Source organism: Apis laboriosa, unplaced genomic scaffold (assembly GCF_014066325.1).
Source record: "Apis laboriosa isolate Shangri-la unplaced genomic scaffold, ASM1406632v1 scaffold18_cov149, whole genome shotgun sequence".
In the NCBI taxonomy this organism is placed as follows: domain Eukaryota; kingdom Metazoa; phylum Arthropoda; class Insecta; order Hymenoptera; family Apidae; genus Apis; species Apis laboriosa.
Window position 1 is genome coordinate 2,492,863 of NW_025222233.1, and position 26,625 is coordinate 2,519,487.

The following is a 26,625-nucleotide window of genomic DNA, read 5'->3' on the forward strand; positions in this document are numbered from 1 at the left end:
GCTAACTGCTTGTTTTTTTGTTCCATCTCTTTTTTTTTTTTTTTTTTTTTTTTTATTTTTCGTGTCGTCAACATATCATTTAAATTTTAAATTGCTCAAATTGATCGTTAAAAATCATAAATTTTTAGTATGATAAATTGCTGATCGAAAAAAAAAAACATTCATAAACACAAAATGCTCGTTATATATTTATACCAACAGCAAGAATTAAAGTTTGAATTTCAAATACTTTTTTAAATTTATTGCTTTTTAGGATTATTGTTTTCGCTTTTACTAAAATATGATCATAATTTGCATTATTTTTAATCAACTAATTGAATCTTACGTTATATTGTAGAATATTGTAGTTGAACCTTCTATAGTTTACATATCATTTTTGATCTATGAAAAATAAAAATTTTATTTAACGCAAAAATAAAAAATATATATTTTTTCCTCAGGCCAAACGATTCCATATCGGAGGATGCGTTTTCTCCAAATTTGGAGATTCTGGATGGTGAATCCGTGGACATGGTTCAAGGTACAGATATCCAGTTTAAAGGATATTCTGATGATATATCTACAATTAATCCATTGGACTCTATTCATCAGCAGTCGAAGAACCAATATTATGACAGTGGTGATAGCGACGATTATGCTGAGAGTGATAATTGAATAAGGGAAAGTTGAACGTTATTCGGAAAGAGAAAGCAAAGAAAGAGGGAAATTATCTCTAGACGGAATTTAGTAGTTTAAATGCGTAGTTGTTTTCTATATAGTAAGAGTGTCGTGTAATCTTTTTGTGAACAGTCGTATATTATGATAAAATGTTTCTCGGCGAATTATTCAATACGAATCCATTCGGTGATCTAGTCTGAGTGACTTCTTTAAAGTACAAAAACATTCAAGAATAATTAAGATATTCTATCTTATATTTAAGTATTACTTTAAAAAGATATCGATGAAATAGAACTTTGGATGTTTTTTAAATATTAAACAATTTTTAATTGTTTGAGCTAAAAAAAAAAAAATAACAAAAGGAAAATATCATAGGATTCTCTTTGAAGCAGAGAAGCTTTGATATCACCGAATCGATCCGTAACTATGAATAGTAGTCGAGAAGAAGATTCAGGCCACGGCACGACGATGTGTGATAAGCAAGCGTCATTGTTCAATCTCTTTATGATATACATATTGTGTACTTCACGTTGTAAATAGACAGTAAATCACGAATTCTTATTTTTACTTAATGCGAGAAAATCACTTGAAAAAAATGCGAGTCTTTCAATTGCTGCAGCCATTTATAAGAAAATCGATTAAAAATAGTTCTAGAAATTTAAAAAAAATTCAATCAGTTAATCATTTTGACAAATTATTTTCTTTTAATTCAAAAGAAGTTATTTTTTAATCTTAAAAAAAAAAAAAGAAAAAGAAAAGAAAAAGAAAAAATTAAATTATTTGTAAGAACATGTTTCTCTAAAAGAAAACTTCGAGGCTGCAACAAATGGAAATTGCGTGTCAAAAGATTCATAATCGTTGGATTTGCGAGTAAGGGGTGTTATTACCCTATGTAATCATCTTGTAAGTCATAGTGTTACACTGTACGCAAAATATTGCACGCAAGAAACGTTCAAAGGATCGAGTGAGATTGTATCAGTAAAGTATTCTTCCAATTCGATCCATTATAATATTCATAAAATGAAGTGTATGTTTTTCGAACGTTGCAGACTATGATCTATGATTGCTGTTTCTTTTCCACGTGTTTGCAGGTAATTTCTTATAAAATGATGAAAACAAGCCAAAGATGAGACGTGTTCCATTACCTTTAATACGAAGGTACAAAGGAAAATGAAGAAACAAAGAAACTATGAACGCAGATGCTGCTATAAATGATGAAACGTTGTTCTTTCCAACTAAGTGACATTTGTTTCGAGATTCAAAGGGATTTTGTGAAATTTCCTTTAAGTGTTGGACGAATGGACATAATTTTTTATAAGTTAAAGCTTTATAGTGTTCTCCTCAAAACGATGCATTCTGAATATCATTGTTTTTCTTCTTCCTCTTTTTTTTTTTTTTTTTTTTAATTACTTTGATCGAGATTTTATGTAATTTTTAACTTGTTATTAAGAAATTATTGTGGTTTAAAGTAATGTAAGTCTCCGATGATAAATGCAAGGAGATCCTATTTTTAGATTCCTTTTCGTTGGGAAAACACCATGAAGAACGTATGCGTTTCTAGACGATTGTTGAAGAGCGTGTGATGAGATTTTGTTGAAAGTGTCTACTGCCACAGCAAAGGACTCTTAAAACGCGGTTCGACTTAATCTAAGTTACAACATTGAAGATCAGAAGTTGTACCCTCTTATTTTTAAATATCTCTTATATACGTTTTAATTGTTATTGTTACATTAATTGCTCATCAGATTTTATTTCTGCGTGAATTCTACGACTTGTTATTTCATTAAATAATAATTATACGACTGGTATATTGTTATTTTTAATTGATAAAAATGAAAGTACTCCGAGAAATATAGGGTACAATTGATTTACAAGAATCCGCTTGAGCCGTCAAGACTGCTGGAATGTATATATTAATTTCGTCTTCGAGATTTATTTTAACGACGTATATATATAATAATATACTCTAGTCGAAATGTGTGCTATAATTCACATAATGAAGACCACGTGTGAGATGGCGAGTTAATTTTAGATCTATTTCGTGTTATTTGTTAATTAAACAGTGTTAAATTGCAAACAATGTAAATTGCATTGGTGAAAAATTCTTTGTCGTAAAGGATATTTAATCCTGGACCATACTACAAATAATCACTTTCAATATTAAGCTTGGAGAAATTCTAGAAAAAAGAAGAATTTACCAAAATAAATTCATAAATAATTCAATGATAATAAATACATATCGAAAATCGCATGGAATGATTGAATGTTCTATACTTAAATATTTGCATTAAAAGAGATAATGCTCGGATCGATATTTTTAAAATATAGTTAAATTATTCTTATTGCTGTTACATATCTGTTCACTTGATTATGTAAATTAGTTGTTTTAAGAATCGCTTTTTAAACTGTCTAATCAAAAATTCGTGTTTATCATGTCTCAATATTAAAAATATATGTTCCTTTACGTCGATGAATTTTCACAATTAGCAAAAAGAAATGAATAAAATGATAATGAAATAGTTATTCGATAGGAAAATCTCTTACAATCGAATTCAAATCGAATTCAAGAATTTCGTCGCAATATTTTTTAAGGATAAATAACCTTTTATTTGGTAATTTATTTAAGTTCATATCATTCGATATTTTATCATTAAAAAAGACAGGTTATTTTTAATGAAAAAGAAGATTTAAAACTTTCAATTGTATTTTTAAGAATGCAAATAAATTCAAGAAATGATTAAATTATAAATAAAACTCTCCAAATAAAAGGTTGATATTTAAAGTTATTTAATTTAATTAATTTTTAATAGAGCTTTCCAAATAAAAGATTGATGTTTAAAGTTATTTAATTTCTCCATTGCGTTATCGCATCAAGAGAATGGTTTTTTCGCGAGTGATCGCTTTTGTTGACTGTCCAAAGATGTAACTATTAACACTTACACTATATATCTTTTATATAGCTTATAATTTTTTTAATATATATATATATACATATATGTATATGTATATATATGTGCATATCACTTGGTAAAATTTCGTTGTGACAATGTAATGCGCATCGAATTTCTATTGAATGAAAATTAGACGAGAGAGACGTCTGATTATGTTATTATTCGTCATTGCATTTGGCCATGTTTTCGATTGTTATATTTATGATAGGTTTATCACTGTTCTAGAAATCTGTTACGTGATTTCTTAAATCGAGCGCCGTCTCTCCATGATTTCGTATTTTTTTCGGAGAAAGAAAAAGGAACGATTATTATATATATCCTTTTTTTTCATGAAAAAATCGAATTTATGGTTTAATTTCGCAAACGCGAGCTTAGACAGTCTCGATAATTAGACTCACGTTACTATTTACCCTACATTTTTATTTATATATTTTATCTGTGCATGAGTAGACAATTAAGGTAATTTTGCAAGTTAATAAAAATGAATGGTAAAAATTATCTTGAATAGAGTTTTTATTTTCTTTCCTTTTTAATAACATTTTTGACTTAAATTATTCAATCAAAGAATATAAATTATTATATTTATAAATTATACAGTATAATTTTTGTTATAAATAAAATAGAAGTACTAATGTGAAATTTAAATAAAAATATTTATATACATATAAAAATACATATAAAATATACATATAAAAATATTTATATGTAAAATAATATATACTATCCATGATGTATAAATATGTATATAAAAAATATATATATGACATTTAAATATAAAAAAAATGAATATATATGAAATGTATATACGTACGATATATAAAAATTGGATTCAATAAACTTTATTAATTTGTAATTTTTAATCAATAGTTCAAGCAATAAAGATAAAATTAATCAGATATCAGAATTATTTCTTGAACATGTAAACTGCAGAGCAAACATAGACAAAGAGAATAAATATTGGGAGAAGGATAGAGATAGACAAAGAGAATAAATATTTAGAGAAGGATAGAGATAGTGTAAAAATGTGGAAATCAGCGCCATCTCTAGAGTGCCGCAGATTAAACACAATATAAACAAGGAAAGAAGATATGAAGAGAAGGATAGAAAGATTAGGATTTGACCGGTTGTGCCATCTCTTCGAAAAGTGCTCAAACTTGTTGCACTATTATTACTGATAATAAAGTAAACTTCTTTTTTTAGTCTTTAGTTAGTGGCGCCATCTATTTAAAAAACGTTAAAACTCTTTGTACATATCAACAATAAAGTTTCAAAATTTCTTTAAGAGATGGCGCCATTAGTTAAAAACACGTTTATTTTACTGTCGATAACAATATGAGTAACGCCATCTCTTCGAGAAATGCCCAAGCTTGTCATACATTATTACTGATAATAAAGTAAACTTCTTAATAGTCTTTGATTAGTGGCGCCATCTCTTTAAAAAATGTTGAAACTCTTTATGCATACCAAGCGATAAAGTTTCAAAGTTCTCAAAAAGATGGCGCCACTTGTTAAAAACACATTTATTTTTCCTGTCGATAATAATATGACAAGCTTGAACATTTTTCGAAAAGATGGCACTAGTGGTTAAGTTCTAATCTCTCTATCCTTCTCTTAATATTTTCTTTCTTTGTTTAATTTGTGTTTAATTTGCGGCACTCTAGAGATGGCGCTGATTTTCATATTTTTACTCTATCTCTGTCCTTCTCTGTTCTTTGTGTTTTTATATATCATATACATATTTTATATATATATTTTATTTTCATATGTATTTTTTATATACATTTGTTTTATACAGAATATCTCATCTAATATTATAACGTACATCAAGATGATAATATCGGCGCAGATACTATATTTTTTTCAGTTTCCTAAAATTAAAAAATAATAATTATAACTTAATTTTAAAATGTGAAATAATTTTCGAGTTACTGAATTTCAACAATTAAAATAAACTTTAATTATTTGAAATTGCAAATCAAAATCTATAAAATCATATAAAAAAATATTCAACAACTTTAATGCTTTTTTCTAAATTTAAAAATTCAATGTAACTATATTACAACTATATTACAATTGTGCTTATATTTCATTCATGACAAAAAAATTATATTGTATAAAATATATATATATAAAAAATTACATACATTCTGTGATTGGATAAAAAAATGTTATTAAAAACGAAATTACCAGGTGAATTAAAATATTCTTATAATATCATATTTACTTATATATTAATTATCATTAATAATATTTTTATTACAGAAGTTTCATCATTATTTTCCTTAATTATAATTGCTGTATTATCTCTATGTTTTATTAATAGTTACAATGGTAAATTTGTATTTGATGATTCTGAAGCTATTGTACATAATGAAGATATACAAACTACTCCTTTAATAGATATATTTAAAAACGATTTTTGGGGTACAAAACTGACCCATAAACAAAGTCATAAATCATATAGACCATTTACAATTTTATCTTTTAGGTAATTTTCTTTTTTTTTTTTAGATAGAAAAAAAATATGTTTAAATATTCTTTTCCTTTTAAACAAATTATTTGTAGATTACATTTTTGGCTTCGTGAAAGTATGATAGCTCAAGATTTTCATATAGTAAATATAATACTTCATGCTATTGTTTCCATGTTATTGTTACCAGTATTTAATATACTTTTAGACTCAAAAGAAAAAAGAACTGCATTTTATGCTACTGCATTGTTTGCTGTTCATCCAGTGCACACAGAAGCTGTATGTAATTTTAATTGCATTCATTTATTTTTAAAGAAAAAAATCACTTTTATTCCTTTAATTCAAATAAATACATAGGTTTCAGGTATTGTAGGCCGGGCAGAATTATTATGTGCTATATTTATGTGGATATCTATTATATGTTATTATTATTCAATCTATGCAAGAAGATTATTATACAGATGGCTCAGTATGTTTAATTGTATCATATTTATTGCAATTGCAATGTTGTGCAAAGAAACAGGAATTACCGCAATGGTATAAAATAATTTTTCTTTTAATAAATATGAAAATGTATTATTAATTATATATATATAATTGTATATTTTTCTTTTTTTTTTTTTAGGGAATTTGTTGTGTATATGATATTATAATAGTGAACAAAATATTTCCATATAATATAATTTTATTCTTAGTATCAAAACCTTCTTATGAGCAAGTAAAAACTTTTATTAAACAAAAGCAGAAATTGCTAATTAGACTTTTTATACTTTTTACATCTGGTTTAATACTTATAATCTTAAGATTCAGTATAATGGGATTTAAAGCCCCAATTTTTCAACCTGTAGATAATCCAGCATCATTTATGCCCAATATATTTCTACGAATGTTAAATTATAGTTATATTTATTGTTTGAATATATGGTTACTAATATGTCCTGAATGGCTGTGTTTTGATTGGTCAATGGGCTGTGTACCTTTAATTAATTCTAATGATAAAAGAATAATTTTTGTTCTTTTATTCTGGCTAATACTTAGTGCAATGTTCATATATAGTTTTAGTTCTTATCAAGACAAATTTTTAAGGTAATTATATATTTCATAAATTTATGAAATGATAAAGTAATGTAAGAAAATTATCGCTTTTTGTATTACAGATGTTTAATTATGGGACTGACAATGCTTGTTATTCCATTTCTACCAGCTAGTAATATTTTTTTTAATGTTGGTTTCGTTTTAGCAGAAAGAACATTATACATTCCTTCTGCTGGTTATTGTCTTTTACTTATTATAGGATTACAAAAACTTTGCAATCATATTCCTATGCAATATTTACTATTAGCATATATAACTTTAATTTCATTATTTTTTGTGAAATCATGGATAAGAAGTGACCAATGGAGAACTGAAACCACATTATTTCAATCAGCATTAAGTGTATGTCCATTAAATGCAAAAGTACATTATAATATTGCAAAAAATGCTGCTGATGCTGGAAACTCTACATTAGCACAATATGAATATCAGGAAGCTTTAAGGTAAGATTTTATAAAAATAAAATCTAGAGCAAAATAATGATTTTTATATTTATTAAATAGATTAAATCCTACATATGCTCAAGCTATGAACAATCTTGGAAATTTACTTAAAGATCAAGAAAAATATTTAGAAGCAGAGATATTGTTTAAAAAAGCTATTGAATTACAGTAAGTCTAATTGTATTTAATTATTTAAAATACTAAGTGATGAAAAATTTTAATTCTATCAAAATTTTTCTACTTAGAATTACAAGTTGTAAATTTTAGGGAAGATTTTGCCACTGCTTGGATGAACTTAGGCATTGTTTTGTCGGCATTAAAAAAATATGAAGAATCGGAAAAAAGTTATTTAACTGCTTTGACTCATAGAAACAAATATCCTGATTGTCTTTATAATTTGGGTGTGCTGGTTAGTAATAAAAGGATAATTTGAACTTAAAAAAAAAATGTACATAATTTCTAAATGAATATATTTATAGTATTTAGAACAAAAAGATTATGATAAAGCATTAAAAGCTTGGGATTCTGCTATTAAGCAAAGAAATACACATAAGAGAGCATGGACCAATATGATATTACTTCTTGATGATTTAGGTATTAAAAAATTGTTTCTATCGCGATATTATATATTTTATACATATTTTATATATAAATAAATATCTTTTTATAGGTATGCGTGAAGATGCACTTAAAATAGCAAATCAAGCTTTACAATATTTACCAAATGACGCATCTATTTATTTTAATATTGCAAATATATTAGGAAAAGTAGGAAATTTTGTAGAGGCTGAAATATATTTTAAAAATGCAATATCAAGAAATCCTAAAGATGCAATGTTTTATACGAATCTAGGTGTATTGTATCACAGATGGAATAAATTTGATGAAGCAGAAAATATGTACAAAAGAGCATTAGAAATTAAACCAAAACTAAATAGTGCAAATGAAAATTTGAGAAAATTATACTCTTTGAAATCTTCAATAAAGTAACTTATTTTTTAATATAAAAAATAGAATTTGGTACATTTATATATCTATTTTTCCTTTTACGGCTTCAATATTCCGTGGATATGCATATGCTTCGAAATTCCCTACTTTTTTACCATCAATATAATTGTAAGATTTAAAACAGCTATCACAGAAATAACAAGGATTATGTGGTATTCTTTCATGTTTCATAGTAATCCATTGTGCATTATATACACCACATATCATGCAAAATTTGGAAGACATAGGTCTTAATCTGACTATTTGTGGATATGCAGATATTGCTAATTCATCATTGCAGTTAATCAATCTATAACATGATTACATAAAAAAAAGGTAAAAATAAGTAATTTTATTAAAAAAAAAAAAATAGTTTATATATAATGCATTTAAATTACCTAGCATCACTAAACACAATTAAATGTTCACAACCACCTTGATGCTTGTACAGCCATGGAAAACCAAATCTTAAACATAATGAATCTATTCTACAATCTTCCATTGTAGCAACTTTGAAAGGTCCTAATCTTGGCCTTCTTTGTGCCCAATCAATAATTACTGCACTATAATCAATATTTGTTGAACATCTCATATCATTATAAAAAGTGTCTTCGATAAAAAAGAATCCTGATTTGTAATACTCCTAATATAATAAAAAGTATTTTAAATTACAAATATATAGAAACAATTAATATATTAAACATTGTATAATGTATTAAACAAAATAAGTTACTTTTGCCATAGGTCCTACTGCATTGTCCAAATTCTCACTACATTCTTTAGAGATACTATAATCAGCAATGCAAGATATTTTATCTCTTAATTGAGCAAGTGTTTGAGAGCCTAAAACAGCTATAACATTATTTAATCGACGTAATGATCCACATTCTTTTCTTGGTGCATTTCTTGCTTTTTGTGCAAAAGGATGATAGATTCTAACAAAAACAAGAATATCTTGGCCAGGAACAGCATATGTCTCATATGTTCCTTCCTTTTTGGTATGATTCTAAAAAATAAAAATTATATATGATATATATTCTTTTCATTTTAAATTAAATACTTACTATGAATAATTCACTTTGGTATTTATATTGAAGTCGTTTAGTTTGTTGTTTTAATCTTTGTCTTAGTTTTTGAATTGTTTGTAAATCTACATCTTCTGGTTCTTGAGCATCAAATATATCTTTTTTCCTCATTTTTCTAATATTGGCTAATTTTGGAGCTTCTCCTTCCACTGTTAAATTATCAATGCTAAAAATAAATTTTTAATATTATTACAGAATGATTTAAAAAAATTAAAATTTAAAATTGATAAGGAACCTGCAATAATTTGTTAACATAGATAATTCTTCTTCTGCAAGTTCAACTCCCATCATTGACATAAAATTATCTTTATCTTTTTTCATGGATATAAAATAATCAGCTACTAGTTTTTTATAATTATCAAAATATTCTTTTATATCCACTTTTGGTGATGCAGTCTTATTATAAAGTCTATATACGTCATCCATTATAATAAATTAAAAAGATATCTTTTTTCTTAATATATAATTCTTTTCTAATATATTTATTAGAAGTTATATAAAATTATCTAAAATCATTATTAAAAAATGACATATATAATATCAAAGAAAAATAAACATTACTTTTCAGTTTGTCCAAATTACATTTGCATTGCAAAATATATATTTTCATGCATTTTATTAATAAAATTTTTTACTCAAATTAATTATATTAATAATATATAAAATGAACTTAAGAATTTCACTATTCTTTTTAATGTTTAAATTATGTTTGAATTATATTTTACAAGAACAATATCTTATTAATCTCAATATTTATAATATTATATTATTACATTATTATATTTTTTTGTTGAAATAATTTAGTATTTTAACTAATATTTATTAATGAATTATATTACTATAAGATATTTATATTTAAATACATTTGATTTTAATTTTTTTTTTCTTTTAAATTTTTTAACCTTAAACAAATCCTCCTCTTCGATTGATTCTCTTAGGACTAAAGACAACCAAATTTTCATAGTTTAAAGAACGTATATACAATCGATATATCGTAACTTTCGATATAGAAGAACATGTTTCATTAAACCAAGTATAGATGTCACTACAATATAAAATAGAACAGTAAATATTATTCACAGAGATTTTTGAATTAGAATTTATTTTACCAAATTATTTTTTTTTGATACTTTTTTTATATCTTCTAATATCATTTGATATATAGATTACGAAAATTATAATTTTAATGTTAGAAATTTATGATACGAATAAATAAAGTTATTATATTTTAAGAGTATATTTTAATTTTAGTCTCATCATCATTACGATTCTATTGACAATCTAATTAAAAAAGATTCTATAATTCATGAGTAGAAAGGAATATAACATGGTCAAAAGAGTATGTGTATGTAAATAAGTATGTCGAGTCTATACATGGAAAATAGAATAAGATAATAAACGCTTGACACAAGAGTATACAATGAAGAGGCGTAAACCAGACTTGCTCACGGTGCACTGCTTTCGCCAATGGTCCGTGTGAATGTGACTCCGCCTCTTAAGCGTGGCTAACTTTCCCTCCTAGTTCCATCGTGATTGTTGACCGTGTTTGGTCGAGCGTGCGCACCAGAGTACTCGCACATACACAACAGTAAAAGAGTGTAACTACACGAAAGTACTCGATATTCGATCACACGGATGCGCAGAAGTATGCGCGAAGCTTTAGTGTGAGCGGCCACCGATTGGTCGACCGACCACTTGCAGCCCTCTCATCTTTCATCCCTTTTCTTTTCATATCTTCTTATATATTTCTCTTTCATTTTTACTATCTATCCTCTTTTAATCTTCTTTTCTCAGATTCAAACGTTTCTCTGCCTTCTATCTTGCTTATTCGTCTATAATCTTCACTTCTTTCCTATTCACTCTCGTTGCAACGAGTGAACGTATGCACGATCATGCTTGCTTAAAACAAGTAGTAGGTGGGTGCGTCTTTTCACGCACACGCATTCGACCATGAGATACGCATTCTGCATTAATTCGTGTATGTAACATATGCACATATAGTAAGACAACATATACATGAAGCAGACGGGGGTCCAAGTTCTAAAGGCTACGCTACTAGTCGGAGAGGAGATTTCTTATTTCTGCTCTGGTAAATCTGTCGCCCCAGTCAGTGAGGCAGCGAAGGGCGAGCCGCGCACCATTGACCGTGTCCGTGCTTCTTTTTTCGTCTCGTCTAGCTGCGACTCATTCTTTCTTTTTCTTTCTTGTTCAGGTCTACGTTTCCTTTTTCTTTTCTCATTTCTTTTTTTATAGAACGTGAGTGGATACGGACACGGTACCCTGCACGCCGTTGCACCAGATTATTTACTGTTGCGCTAAATTGTCGCGTTTTTCCCTCGACAGCCGCGAGAACGCCTTCAGTGTCTCTCTTCAGTGCGCGTGAATGAAGGACGACGAAGGAAGGCGGCGTGGAACGTTTAAGTTCTTCATGCTCGCTACCATTCGATCTTCTAGTGTTCTCCATCTTTTACCTGGCTCACGCGCCTTTTTTGCATGAATGAAGCACTGTGGATGGTCGATTATTTTTCCGCTCATTGCAGCTGTGCTAAGTGACTTATTGATGTTTCTCCAATTGAATTAATATTTCATTTCCATTCGATACGTATGTCCAGTATCGAAAAATCTTATAAAATGAATGGCGGAATGTTACGTTACATGTATGTACAATCAAAAATGTGAAACGAAAAGAGATGCTAGTAATTGAAAGAACACGGTGGTGTATGGTGAACAGAGTGCAGATGAGATAAGGTTATTTGATAAACATTGAAAGATATTTCTAAGATCGATAAATCGAAAGACAACAAATAAATCAAGAAATTAATTTAGATAGGCTAAGTAAAATAAAGAAAAATTGAACGGAGTAAAGTTTGCAGAAGAACTGGAGGAACCGCGTTGCATGTAGCCGACGGATGCAAGGCTGCTCTTCCTGATGGATCCCATCGTGTTAGGTGAGAAATCGTATACATCATAATAATGAAGTTATAGCTATATAATCTAAATTCTTTCATCTTCTTTGATAATTTATTTTTCGTTTATTGTTGTTGAAACAGTCGAAGAAGAATTGTTGAATGATATATCAAAAAAAAAAAACTAGGAGACTAATATAAATCAGGATTGAACACGTGTCTAAAAACTTCATAAATTTACTACATATAACATTATTATATTCTATTTGTTATGTTAATATTATATATTATTATATAGAATAATACACAATAAATGCAATAGAATTCTTTTATCAATCTTAATATTTCCTTTTTTCATGTATCGATAATTGAAATTAATGTCACGTTAATCATACAAATCTCTCGTCTTATTTACAATAAAATCTTGAAAAAATAATTAATACGGGCTACTATGTATATATGTACATGCAATTTTCTTGCAATTTTCTTCTTCTTATGTCGACGACATAAATTTTTTTTCGTCTTTTAGATTTTCTCGTTCTTCTCGAATTGTTCGTTGTGCGAGATGATAGATCGAGTCTCGATGGTGCGCGACGTGTGTGGACATGTCAATCAACTTCGACCTAATTGAATTTATAATTAAATGAGACGTGGCGTTTGGTTGTATCTTGATGTGGCGCCGTCGCTCGCCATTTATTAATTTCGCGCAAATCGCGGATGATAGTGAAATAGGTTGCCGCAATCTAACTACCAATACGAGCTTCACCTAAACCATCGTGCAAGCATTCGTGCCCTTCGAATCTTTCGTTTATAATCGTTATTAGCTAAATCTCTTTTATCAATTTTGTCTTTTATCGACAAATGACGTCCATATTATTATCGAACAAAATATTTCGAGCATTTAATCGTGTGAATTATATATCAAATAGATCATTTTAAGCGCAAACAATTGAAAGAAACATTGACAAAATAATGGAATAATTCGCGTGATATAAACGGTTACGAATCGTTCCATTCATAGAAAGTGTTTTACTGTACTCATTTCTCCAGCAACCTTTGACCTTGCTGGGTCCCGGATGCCCTCCTCGGTTCCTTATCGCCCTGCTTTCGATCTTCTTTTTTCTCGCCTTCTGAAACTCTCGACCAGTCGTAGCAACCGTATACAAGGCTGGCCGTTTAATAATTATGTCAGCAACGTTTTCTGGCTTGACGAATATCGAAGTGGACCGTTCTAACGAGACTGTTTCGCAGACGCTTCTCGGGAGGAGCATAATCTGTGCCATCAGATACCGGTGAACCTCCAGCCAACTGCGTATTTCTGTTGCCACGATGTTTGGAAATACGGAGAGAATTTGATATGATATATGTTATCATGACTCCTTCCTAACTTTTCCTCGATTAACCCTTTTCTTATCTTTAGGAAATTTTTTTGAACAAAAAGGAAAGTGCGTGTATTTCGAAATGTTCTATTATATAAATTAGAACATTGTTGATTGGAAGAATAAAAACGATAATCGGAAAGTGACACATTCAATCAATGATAATGAAGAGAGCGCATAATGACCTATATTTCGGTAATGTAGGATAATAAATCTCGACGTTCCACGTTTATTGTGACGCGTAAAACATTACCGATGACCTAGATTTAACATTACCCTTGCAACAATTTTCCACAGTAGACATGTAATATCTCGTATCCGTTAAACAAATAATTTAAAAATCTCGTAAAATTATTTATCTTATGGCCTCGCTATTATTCGAAAAAAATCTATTTTTTCGATTGTAAAATGAATCAATTGAAATTTAAATTTTATTTACTACGTTGGATATCATTGAACGAGTTAAAATTAACGATGAAACACGTTATGAATCATATGGTCAGAGAAAATCGATGAATTTTCGCAGGGAATAATCGCAAAGAAAAACGATGGAAACCGAGGTGGTGTCCGTGATTTAAAACGCCAGTGTTTATCGGGCTCTGGTTTTTTCTCCAATGACGTTGACAGTCTCTGAAGTCATTGACACCAATACACCCGCACCAATAGCCGCATGTACGGTTCAAGACCTCGATATGTAACGCGATACATTGGAAACATATTCCATAGATAATACCCGAGAGTATTTCTTTAAATCGAGTATATACGTGGGTGGAGATAGGATGGACAATAAAAATTTGTCACGACGCATTCGTAAAGAACGATTAAACGGTTCTTTGTTATTTTGCACGATTGCGAGCTACTTCGCAAAGCTATCGTGCAGACAATGTTGAAATTCATCAATCGTGTTTAACAATGCATACTGTGTAATGTATACCGTGTTATCGGGGAATAATTAACCGATTAATAAGTTGGATGATGTTTAATTATTAAACGTATAAGTTGAAAAGAATTTGGATACCTTACACGGTAAACCGATTAATAGATGGATAATTGATAGTACATATGATAATAGATAATAATGAATATTGATGAAATGGGCAAATGTTTCGTACGCAGATAAATGAAATAATAAAACGATTTATGAAATTTATGAAATTAATTGTGAAATGTCATTTGTTTTAATTAGCTAGTGATTATAATGATTATAATAATTTGCTACTACAGATGATGAAATGATTTGGATAATAAAATAATGCTTTTTGCCTTTGAAGTTTTAAATGGAAAACCAGATTGTATCTAGAGTGGAAAGATTCAGGCGAAGTCTTCGAAATTATTGACATTGTCAGGAAACATGCAGTTACAGATTCATTAGCGTTCAATTAGTACCGTTTGTTCTAGTTAAACAAGGAAACTAGCTTTTAAAGGGTCCAGTTGACAGAGGATTGTTCAAATAGTTGTACTAGCTTCTGGAGTTCTTTCGAGAGCTACCTAGGGATCGTTTGTTTGCGACTTCCTCTCAGGGAAGTTGTTTCCAACGACTTCGGTCCTCTGTGGAGATTCGAAAATTCTTTGAAAATCTTCTAAACACTTTGAACTTTTTCATTTTATGGGGTAAAATAATGAAACGTTTTATTTCTTTGCGTAAACGTAAAATAATTAGGTATAACAATTATCGAGTATTTTTCACTTTATCGAATAAAATACTGGAACATTTTATTTACTTATTATTTTTTTTTTAGAAGTAAATGTAAAACAATTATCAATTAACAATATTAAATACAGCGATTATCTGAAAATATTAAAATTATCTTTATCTTAATTCCTAGAGAACGTGAAAGCTAATTTAAGCAATTTGACACGATATCGCGAGGTACGTAACAAGTAGATTACCAGAAACGTAAGAAACGATAATAATTTTTTATAGTTCTGTTAAGCAACATTTCGATGCGCCTTTATCGGCCTCATATTTTTGGAAGCTGTACAACATTGACCGAACAACTATTATCACGAAAGATCGGTAAGAAATTTCTGAAGGGAATTCAGGAAATACGAAGAATGAATGAAGAAGAAAATAAAAAAGAAAATAAAAGGATGCAAAAGTATTATGTTCATCTTCGAGCATTGATACACGTATGAAAATATAATTGCAGAGCGATTTGGGTATGGCAAGATGGAACGTATCATATGGACTATTAGATGCGGCATATAGTCATTCACAAACAACGATCGTAAGGCGAAACGATGTATCGTTGACAAGTTATTACTTGCACGATTTGGACGTGAAGTTTTGCATACCCGTCTCGTGATTCAAAATCCTGGCGGACCGCCACAGGAGATTCTTCTAATAGCCCATCCCAAAAACTTGTCGCGACTCTATAACGCTTCAGAGTCGAGTAGCAATTTTCGTCTCGGCACAGAAGATGCTTTCAATTATGGCTTGCCGTTCGTTTACTTCGGTATTCATCTTAGCGCTCTTCTCTAGGGGATCTTAACTCTCTCGATCCTGTTTTTCCGTGTTTGAATAGACATTGTTGAGGGATATATTGGGGAAGGAATGTTAATATTAATTCCAGAAAGGAGAAATTTTATTTTTAATAAATCCAAAAAAGAGGTGATTCTTATTTTTATTAATTATTCCCAAAGCAATATTGAATAATGTTCGAGTTATTATTAAGAAATATCAAGTCACGGTTAAAAGATCTAAGGGAAAAAAGGGAACGTAAATTTCGACGGGGCGCGTTTTTTGTTCGTCGATCGAATATATTTCGGTCCCACTGTCATCGCGTATTCCAGATGTGAGACGGGCTCACGCACACGCGTGTGCGAGATAAATTTTGCACGGGTGTATTTTAGGTTGCACGAAGAAAGGTACAGTCTCTGCGAGGGAAAGGAATTGGAAAATTCGCGCGGGAAATTGTAGATCCGATTTTTTTTTTCTAGCGTCTATTCTAATAAATAAATAATTTATATCACGAATAAGGAACGAGTTACGAGTGGATTCGTTTATTTAAAAGATCGTGTTTCGAATCGCTCGTTAAACGATCAGAGTAGTCAACTATGGGCTGGTAACTTAAGCTCAAAAGGGGTGGACATTTACGAGGAGCATAAACCAACAAAGAAGCATCGCTTTGACGAAGCTATGACTCGATTTTTCCAAAAAATTAATTATAGGTATCACGTTTTATTGCAAACAGAAGGATTCGATTGAAAATCATCTTAATTGAGTTGCTCAACATACGCGTCTAGAAATCCGAGGAGCTATGATGAAACTATGTTCGATGGGGTCAAACGGTTATCGTGAAAAATACCGCGATTAACGTATAATTAATTTCCTACTGCATCGGGTTGCATAAATTTCACGCTTATAAATAGATGTGGTAATCTAAGAAAAAATTTCGAAAATTCTTTCGATGTCTATGATAATTTTTTCCCCAAGAGTTCGCGAAAAATATATTTCGTGAGTCAATTTACCGCTCGCGATAACGCGGCATGATTTACTACTATATTTGCACTGTAACAACTTCATGCGTGTCTCCGTCTCTCGGATAGAGCGCGATAAACAATTCGATTAAGACTGCCAGCTTCTAGATTAACTTAATTCAAATTATTGAGATTCTTTTCGTCTTGACATCGTTTGGCCAGTACCCAGGTTATGAAGCCGCTGGAAATAATGATGAAACATGACAGGACTATTTTAAACGTCCTCAGGATATAACATTTACACGTGTTATAAATCTAAATCTTGTGCGTTCACTTGGTATTTCGACTATAATATACCAAGATATTCGTATACGCTACGATTCGAGATAATTTTCATTCCACGATACAATTTCGCGAATCGAAACCGGCTACGCGAGTCCATCTCGTCAACCACCATTTCGTTGATTTAATTTACCGAACGTTGCACGGATCGCGTGTATTTCGTGGCAGAGATCGTGCTCCGAATCGTTTCAACTTGTTCCACGTTCGCGCTGGAAAATTAAGGAGCTTTAATCTCCGGCGTTGGGGCGGACTAATCAGTGACATGTGCTCCCGGCCGGGAGAACCACCGAGGAAATTAAACGAAAAGATCCGTTTCTATAAAAGCGGAGCCGGAGGCCGACAAAGGGAGGCAGCACAGGGGTCGATAATTAGCGAGTGAGAATGGTAGACAAACACTAGTCGCGTTTCGGGCATCTATGTAAGCGGAACACGTGTTTTCGAGGGTGACACTGACATCCATCACTCGTCCGGTATACGCCCACATCACGGACTCGCGCGTTCGCCGTTCAACTTTTCTACTTATACCAACGGGGGCAATTTTTGCTCGTCCTTTTATCCTCGACAATTTGTTCCGCCTCCCCGGTATCGTTTTCGCAAATTTCCAGCTACCAAATTAGCCGATGCTTCCCCTCCCTCCGCCACGGTTCCCTGCTTTTTATCGTCTTCTTCTTAATCCCTTGATGAAGAAGGAACATGAAATGTCACCGAAAAATAATTGGAGGACCGTTTACGCGAATAACACGCTCCCTCGCAACCGTTCTTATAAATTGATATAAATTGAACGCGACGAATCAACTGGTATTTACGCGTGAACTGAAGAACAGATTATGCTCGCATATAATGTATCTTTCGTCCGCGCCATTTTTGATAAATTGATCGTTCAGTCGGGCGAACACTGTCGCAACTGTCGCAAAATATTATATATACGGTTACGGTTGGACGATTATCGTTTAGTTTTTCGCATTATCAATTTCGATCGCGTATTCGACTTCCATCGTTTCTCTAATATAATCCGCTATTGTGATAAATTCGTATGTCAAGCTAGGGACAGTGGGTCTCGTTGAAATTCGCTCGAAATTCTCGTCGTTCCATTTTCTTTCTTTCCCTTTTCATCCCTCTTCTTCTTCCCGTCCGCGCGAATTTCTCGTATCTTTTCGAGAATCGAGGAAGATCGAGTGGACCCATACGTTTGCGAATCGTCACGTGGAACCAGCGATCTGGCTATTTCACGCGCGTACACGCGCGTGAACGTCGCGGTGCACGCAATATTATTAGACTTTTTCTCCGCCACGGGGTGATGAATGGCTGAGATCAAAGGGTCCGACGCGTGTAGTCATTTTACACGCGTGTAATACACGTATCCACCGAGGAGGAGGGTGAACGGTGCACGCGTATGCATGCGCACACATGCTCCGCACCGGGAAGATCTCTTTCCCGTTCGGGACATCCTTGCTTTTCGTCTTATCCCGCAACTTGTTCGAAATTTTCATTGTTCTGGGGATGTATCTGTCTCGTAGTATTAACATGTTTTCGTTCCTGTTATCGAGAGGGGTTTACGAGTTGGGAGACTTAGGGAGAAACCTATATCGCTGAGAATTTATTGCCGACTCTTATTGGATTTCTAGAGTTTGGTCGTTTAAGACCAGAGGAGATTAATACCTGTGGGACAGAAAAAAATATTTGGTTTGAAATATATTTAAAAAAAGAAATCGAAAAAAGGATATTTATCCCGATAGAAGTCAATAGAGAAAATAATTCTCGATGGTAGAAATATTATTTTTAATCTTCGTATCTTATAATTTTAATATAATTGAGTTTTGTAAAATGGAGTTATCGTCTGGAACAAAATTGGTAAAAAATTTTCACAATTTTATCATGCGCGGTATCGCGATTCGCAAGGTGTTGATAATTTTGTAAAGGCGAGTCGACAGATAGATAGATGCTCCTGGAAAGTAAGGAAATTCATCGTAATTATAAATCTATCAGGCAGGCGGTTTATCCCCTCATTAATTACTTATCTATATAAGAGAGCCGACAAGAGGCAGGCATAAACTACGGGGCTTGTCTCTCCGTTTAACGAGCCCGCGCTACTCCTTCGCGATCGAACGGTTCGCCGGCAAAAAGACGGAGTTTTAATGTAACGCGGGTCATTAAGTCCAAATCGTTGGAGTTTAACGGGCCACGTCGGGGTCGTTCCACGAAACGGCGATCCGCTGAAAAACCCGCTCCTTTTAGCGGGGTGATTCTTGGAAAACTGCCTCGTCGTTCGTCTTCCAATTGAAACTTTCAATTAAACCTTTTCTTCCGCTACTGTTCTCAATCGATCAATTTTTAAGAAAATATTTATAAACCGCCGATGGTCAAATTGAAAAACCTTCTATCTGTGAAAATTTAATAAAAAAAAAAAAAAAATATAACGATTCGAATTCTAAGGAATTGTACTGATCAAATTTATCAAAATGACAAAAAATTACAAAATTTACTCGACATCGAAACATCCCCATCTTGGGGATGTATATTTCAATAGGATAATAAGATAATTAGAAAAAGTGGGAAAAAAGAATACGTACGAAATTATTTGGATCGTCGCGACTTCAAAGAGCTTTCCTCGCATCGATACACCGTTGATGGTTGAAATGTGGCGTAAAGGGCGCGTGTTTCGCGCCTCTGCCAAGAAGCCGCCATTACAGAAAGATCGAGGGGATGTCGAAAAAGGGGACGGAGAAAAAAATGGTGGCCGGTGGCCGCGCAAAAACGCGTCTCTACGCTCGGCGGCGTCGGCGACGAAACTCTTCTTCCAGGAATCACAGAGGCATCGTAGGGCCCTCCTTTCCGCCGCGGTTTTCTTATTTATTCCTCTTCTCCGTAATGCGTACATACGTCGGCCTGCCGCTTCGCGAACAGAAAGGAGAAACGACGGGAAGGGAATGGAAACCGACGTAACCGAAGGGAGAGAAACGAGAGAGCCACATAAATTTCCCCCCTTCCGCGGATGGGAAAGCCGCGTTCCTCGGGAGACATGTTCGTACTTCCTTCACGGATATCCGTTCACCATCTCTATTTCCACTTCGAGCCTCTTCAAATAGATGCAAAAAAAGAGAAATACGAGGATTCGATCTTTTCTCGACATCAAAAGACCTGGAAGATGTTAACGCATTAAGGATGCTCGAACCATCTGTTTGCGCGATAGACAGAAAATCAAATTCTTGGATTTTTATTTGTCGATCTGTTAAATCTCGTATAGAGTCGTTTTGGATATTTTTCTGTCTGAAAAATTCTATTTTCGTATAGGCGTATCTGTAAATTTTCTCGTTTTCAATGGAAATTTAACGTGGTCGGTGAGTCGGAACAAGGCACGACCATCGTTCCCGAGTTAAAGATAGACTCCTTATTATTCTCGTAACGGCTTGTTGTCTTTTCATACCGGCAAACGGAATTTAGGTGGGTTTGGAACGCAGTTAGAGGCAATTGCTAGGGCATTGCTTCGCTAATTAAGGGTTGTTACAGCCGTGCTCGACCGAGTAGGAGCGAGCAAGCGACATACATCTGCATCTCATTAAAACGAACCCTAGCGCCAGGTGTAAGTTCCGATGCGAAGTATATTATCGTCGCGTTATTTAGTAGCCTAGCCCGTCGAATCGACGCGAGATTACTCGCTCGTTTTACGTTCCAACTAATCCTTAAAATTTATGCTTTCCCCCACGAGACGAATTTTCTTAAATCAATATCTTTTTGCTTCTCTCTCTTCCTCTCTCTCTTTCTCTCCCTCTCTCTCTCTCCCTCTCGTCCCGCAAACCACGAAATCGAAAATCAGGGTGTCACGTGTCCCTAAACAGAAAGACCGAATGAGACCGAAATTTATTAAAAGTTTTATGGACCCAGAGGGTCGCGCTGTAATCAACCACGTCTATAAAAAAAAAGACTAACCCAAGCCCCGACCATTTTTTCTTCTTCGACTGGTTCCAATTCATTCTACGTCTAATATCTACTAATATCGAAAAACCTAATCCACCCTTCGACGTTCTTTACGGACAGAGAGTAACGCGAGCGAACTCGGTGCAGATCAGCAGCAGCAACAACAGCAGCAACCCCATCAGCAACAACAGCAACAACAATACGGCGAGGTGAACCAACTAGGGGGTGTGTTCGTGAATGGCCGACCCTTGCCGAACGCGGTCAGGTTGAGAATAGTGGAGCTTGCACAGCTGGGGATCAGGCCGTGCGACATCTCGCGGCAGCTGCGAGTCAGCCATGGTTGTGTCAGCAAGATTTTGGCCCGTTACCACGAGACAGGCAGCATACTGCCCGGCGCTATCGGGGGCAGCAAACCCCGGGTAACCACCCCCAAAGTTGTCCAGTATATCAAGCAGTTGAAGCTCAAGGATCCGGGGATCTTCGCTTGGGAGATCAGGGATCGGTTACTGTCCGATGGAGTGTGCGACAAGTACAACGTCCCATCGGTGAGCAGCATCTCGAGGATATTGAGGAACAAAGTTGGCGCGGCGACCGCGATCCATCACCATCCCCATCATCCGGCGCATCATCACCATCATCATCATTTATACGCAGCTGCGGCCGCGGCCGGAGCCGCCCTTTGCCCCGTCCCCTATCCACCGACGCCTTATCACGCGACGCCGCCACCCGCTGTAACGCATCATCATCATCATCATCATCATCAAGGTTGGTAATATCAATGCTCAATAATCTTGTTCTTCTTCTTCGAGCGAGAACTTTTCACAGTTTTCACATCGAAGAAAATCATTTTCAGAGAGAATCTATTAATTGTCGATTCTATCATTTGTGATTAGTATTCAGAAAGTTCTTGCTCGAAACGCCAACCTACCACGAACACGGTACGTGACACATTGGTGGAAGAACAGTAGATGTACACCTCCTCTCTGCTCGTGTCTCTCTCTCTCTCTCTTTCTCTCTCTCTCGGAACGACAGAGAGGAAACGCAAAACGAGACCCGCCCAAAAAGAACAAGAACTCGTTCTCCACCACGGTGCAACTTGAAGTGTGCGTTCAGTTCTAGCAGCAAGCTCGCGGGATATCAGGCAACAGTCGCGTCTCTTTCTTCCATCCTGATACGAGCACTGAATAATCGAATTCGAACGAACCTCTCCCTACCAATTTGGTACCGGTGCGTTTCCAGTTGGGCCGACGACGCCTGGTAAGCTGTCACCATCGTCTCCGACCACGATTCACGCCAGTATCGGCCATCAGACTGCCACTTCCGCCGGTTTACAGTGGCCCAGTCCTCACACGGTTCACGACATTTTGGCCACTGGTTGCAACTTGACCAATTCCCAATCATCCCCCTCGCCGACTTCTCCGCTGTGCGCGACCATTAACAATAATCATCACCACGGCCACCACCATCATCATCATCATCATCAGAGCAACGACAACGCTGCCAGCAACAATAACAACGAGGAGACCAGCGGCTACCATCATCCGCATCACCATCATCACCATCATCAGCAGTATTACGCGTCGGCTCTGTACCATCATCATCATCATCATCATTCGGACAGCGTGACGCCGGTGGCGACCACGTCACCGGTTCTCACCGTACAGTCGATCATGATGCAATCATCAGCGACCAACAGTCAACCGGCTAGTCCTTGTAATTAAAATTATTCGAATGAAATTATATAGTTAGAATGATGAAGCGCGAGTGAAAAGACTAAAATATCGTTGGATTGTGGAATAGAGTGGTTGCACGTACAATTGAATACGAGTATATCGGTTAAATTTGTAATCAATATGTAATTAAGAAAAAGAAAGATCGAAATTATCGAGTGATTGTGAGATTAAAGACGAAATAGAGAAAAATATGAAATAAATATGGGATGTGTAGCTGGCGAAAACGATACATCTCACCAGTATTATATATTTTTATCGTCATTTTGCCAAGAGTGCCTTTTCTCGAGTGCCATAAAGAAAAGCAATTTCTACTGTTTTGTTATGTATTTGTAACGGACTGTGAGAGAAGATAATCGAGATTGTTGAAACTTTTTCAAAGAATATGCACGTTACGTCGAACACCTTTTTTTAGGAATCATTTTAAGGAATAGTCCTTTAGCTCGTTTTTCTTTTTTGTATGTTTGTTCGATCTTTGCGTATATATTTAATGATATAATAATCGTTGAAGAAAGAATTATTGATTCCCAGCCAAGCGAGATCGAAAAACGTTAAAAAGTTCTCTGACGATTCGGCGGGACGTTATCGATGTTATTTAATTGATAAATTTGTACAATCGTATCGCGATGTAGGACAACTATAATCTTCTGCTATGCTTTTTTTTATGAAATGCAATTTTTGTCATTGGGAAATATATATATTTTCCTCCAAGTTAAACAACAAAATTATGTTTCTTTTTACCATCGTCGTTCAAATTCTTCGAGATCAAGGATGAGAACCTCAAAGAGACGACAAACAGGTAATCATAAGGTAAGAATTATATAAATTAAGTTTGTTAAACCATAATACAGAATAAACAATGTACAATAAATGTACAAATCTCATTTTTGCGCGGCCATCACTATAATTGATTAAAATTTTTTCAACATTAATATATTTCCTAGCTCGTGATTCAATTGGTACGATGAATAATTCAAAAATATAATTTTAGTTATTCTCTACATTTTCGTTCTTTTCTGGCACAATTTTCAAATATATTTCAGTTTCTTTCTTATTAAGATTATAACATAGAGAATCAAAAATTTATACGATTTTTACAATTAATTGAATAAACAGGAAAGTCGATAACATAAATTGTATTTCAGTTGAAGTTAATCTATTGCGGTGATCTTTGTAATTACTAAGAGTTCCATGAAGCAAAAGGAAAGTCCATTTGAGAAGCAACGATCCAGAAGTAAAGAAAAATCCTGAAAAATTATCGGGATTTAGTTGTCCATGTGCTCGTGTAATCGCGAGTTTCCAATCGATCGAAGCACAAGCTATGTATTCAGTTTGATCGACGCTCCAGAAACGGTCGACGCAATACTTGAGAAATCATCATTAAGAAACCATCGCGAAAAAAAGGAACAATCTAAGTAGTTTTAATAATTGAACGTATTTTCAATATCTGATCGATTCAATTGCTTCGATTCGAAATCAAATACAAAGTTTCCAATTTAAATTTATATTCAAGAGTTCAAATGTGCAAATTGAAATTAAAATCCAAGTTTAATTGTTTGAAACGATATCTTACAGTTATTATCGAGAGTTTTTGCAACAAAGAAGATAATTTCCAATCGTCTTTTCATCGATTTTTCTTTGTCGACTTCGGACCGGCGACGAATGAAAAAACGCGCGGAACGTATCTAGAAAAATGACATAGTCGTAAAATGTAAAATAAAAAGTAGCTGACATGATGGATAGAATTTATTGTCCGTTACACAGTTAGACATTTACGTATTCTGTTAAATGTCTTATAATATTCACGCGTAACTGCCGATAACTTGGACTGCTTGATTGATGCTTCCATTCCGAATAATCAAGAGCGTTTCTCTGTAACCGAAGATAATGCGCGTGCAATGTTTAATGAGCTACGATATCGTTCTTAACGCGTACAAGCAGCTTACAACTTAATAAATAAATCGTTTCTCCTCTTGTTTTTCACAGAAACAATGATTCCTCGAAGAAAGTATAACGGTTACGACTCCTTCAACTAATATTAGTTAAATTTCAATTAATGAAATAATTATTACGTAACTTATTTCCTCTGTTCAATTTCAATTGAAAGATTGGTAATATTGTTCGAGAAAAGAGTAATCGGATAGTTGTATACAAGAGTTATGATGAAATAATAAATGTTACACGTATACTTTCTATTAATTTTCAAGTTGTTATTCGATAAAGGAGTAAATAATAGCACGCGTCATGCTGCCTTTTGTGTAAGCAACCGCTCGCGCGCGCGCGCATGTATGAAAGCACCGAGTTATAAAAGCAAACGGACCGGCGCTGTCCAATCAGCGTTGATCGAGCGTGAAATCCCTCCTCTTCGACGAAATTAGACACCCACTCGGCGTTTCAAGCATCACGGATCTCAGCCAAAATAACCAATGATAGTTTTTCCAATGGAAGATGATATTAAACTCTGCTCAGACGCCATTTTTATAAAATTCATCGTATCGTCCTTTAAGTATCGTAAAATCAATATTATATCCCATTAAATAAAAATAATTCTTCAATCCTTTCTTGAATCTCTCATCCTCATTTTTTAAAATGACAATAATTCGATAAGTGATATTCGCGTAAAACTTGCTAGTTCATCAGCTCTGGTGATGACGTACGCGTTACAACCGTGTTTTTTCTCGTGACGTTTAGTCGTGTACAACATAATGAACACCGTTGCGGCACAACGGTTTGTCCCTTTGAAATACGAATATCCCCTTTCCATTCTGCGGTAAGATACTCCGCCCTGGAACTCTATTACTCCCTAGTCAAAGGAGCGACAAAACCTACTCACGGGAACCGACTTCTTTGGAACCGACTTCTTCTCGTTCCGTGTCGGTTTTCCATGTTCTCATTAACGTCGCTCTTATTAACCGAAAAAAGAAAGGAAGAATGAGTTCTTTTGATCGTCGTAATTTCTCTTTTCTGAAAAATCATCATAAATCGATCCTTTCCGAAAAAAAGGAAAAGGAAGTATAATAATACGGATGGAACTATTAATTAAAATAGAAGTAAGTTCCTTAAAAAGATAGATACAATTTATTTCGAATGTATTTAGTTACTTACAAACTTCATCAAATTGTTTCAGCTTCTAATATCAGAGGAGTGGACATTGGTCGTTGAATGGACGTATAAATTTCCACGGCAAATAGACGGTCAACGATTTTCCAGCGAAGATGAGAATTCAACCGTGAGATAAAGGTGTT

The 26,625-nt window shown here is 33.5% G+C and overlaps 4 protein-coding genes across 9 annotated transcripts in view; 3 read left to right on the forward strand and 1 right to left on the reverse strand.

The window, feature by feature from the left end:
* Window positions 1-2,743, forward strand: part of LOC122712070 — a 34,093-nt gene extending 31,350 nt beyond the window's left edge. For 2 of the 3 annotated variants that reach the window (XM_043931388.1, XM_043931387.1), the window contains exon 12: window positions 441-2,743. In XM_043931388.1, the coding sequence (XP_043787323.1) occupies window positions 441-654 (214 nt within the window). In that variant the 3' untranslated portion in view covers window positions 655-2,743. The remainder of the gene's footprint in view (window positions 1-440) is intronic. The other variant, XM_043931389.1, reaches the window with a different exon arrangement.
* A 2,818-nt stretch (window positions 2,744-5,561) lies between these two features.
* On the forward strand, window positions 5,562-8,627 carry LOC122711811 (protein O-mannosyl-transferase TMTC4-like). Of its 4 annotated transcripts, none has more exons than XM_043930879.1 (10): window positions 5,562-5,798; window positions 5,871-6,096; window positions 6,174-6,357; window positions 6,436-6,615; window positions 6,704-7,164; window positions 7,236-7,616; window positions 7,677-7,784; window positions 7,884-8,025; window positions 8,096-8,210; window positions 8,287-8,627. In XM_043930879.1, the coding sequence occupies exons 1-10, from the start codon at window positions 5,774-5,776 to the stop codon at window positions 8,604-8,606; spliced, it is 2,142 nt and encodes a 713-aa protein (XP_043786814.1). In that variant the 5' UTR covers window positions 5,562-5,773; the 3' UTR covers window positions 8,607-8,627. The 4 variants fall into 4 exon arrangements, with proteins under 4 accessions (XP_043786814.1, XP_043786815.1, XP_043786816.1 ...); XM_043930880.1 differs by having other exon boundaries at window positions 6,287-6,357; window positions 6,443-6,615; XM_043930881.1 differs by having other exon boundaries at window positions 5,932-6,096.
* Window positions 8,597-10,219, reverse strand: LOC122711812 (snRNA-activating protein complex subunit 3). Its single transcript, XM_043930884.1, has 5 exons — window positions 9,924-10,219; window positions 9,668-9,854; window positions 9,337-9,609; window positions 9,002-9,246; window positions 8,597-8,913 (listed from the first exon to the last, which is right to left on the reverse strand). The coding sequence occupies exons 1-5, from the start codon at window positions 10,112-10,114 to the stop codon at window positions 8,643-8,645; spliced, it is 1,167 nt and encodes a 388-aa protein (XP_043786819.1). The 5' UTR covers window positions 10,115-10,219; the 3' UTR covers window positions 8,597-8,642.
* Window positions 10,220-11,838: 1,619 nt separating this feature from the next.
* LOC122711858 (paired box protein Pax-1-like) lies at window positions 11,839-23,996 on the forward strand. The gene is made up of 3 exons (XM_043930998.1): window positions 11,839-12,636; window positions 21,771-22,413; window positions 22,885-23,996. Exons 1-3 carry the CDS (start codon window positions 12,618-12,620, stop codon window positions 23,369-23,371), a joined length of 1,149 nt encoding a protein of 382 aa, XP_043786933.1. The 5' UTR covers window positions 11,839-12,617; the 3' UTR covers window positions 23,372-23,996.
* The last annotated feature ends 2,629 nt before the right edge of the window (window positions 23,997-26,625 follow it).

Bases quoted from the DNA above. Each gene is read 5' to 3' on its own strand.
- LOC122711811 (XM_043930879.1), top strand. From the start codon at position 5,774: ATGTTATTAAAAACGAAATTACCAG. The intron at 6,616-6,703 runs GTATAAAATAAT...TTTTTTTTTTAG, and splicing joins AAACAGGAATTACCGCAATG to GGAATTTGTTGTGTATATGA. The intron at 7,165-7,235 runs GTAATTATATAT...TTTGTATTACAG, and splicing joins TATCAAGACAAATTTTTAAG to ATGTTTAATTATGGGACTGA.
- LOC122711812 (XM_043930884.1), bottom strand. From the start codon at position 10,114: ATGGATGACGTATATAGACTTTATAATAAGACTGCATCACCAAAAGTG. The intron at 9,855-9,923 runs GTTCCTTATCAA...ATTTATTTTTAG, and splicing joins ATGTTAACAAATTATTGCAG to CATTGATAATTTAACAGTGG. The intron at 8,914-9,001 runs GTAATTTAAATG...ATCATGTTATAG, and splicing joins ATTGTGTTTAGTGATGCTAG to ATTGATTAACTGCAATGATG.
- LOC122711858 (XM_043930998.1), top strand. The intron at 22,414-22,884 runs AGGTTGGTAATA...TACCGGTGCGTT, and splicing joins CATCATCATCATCATCATCA to TCCAGTTGGGCCGACGACGC.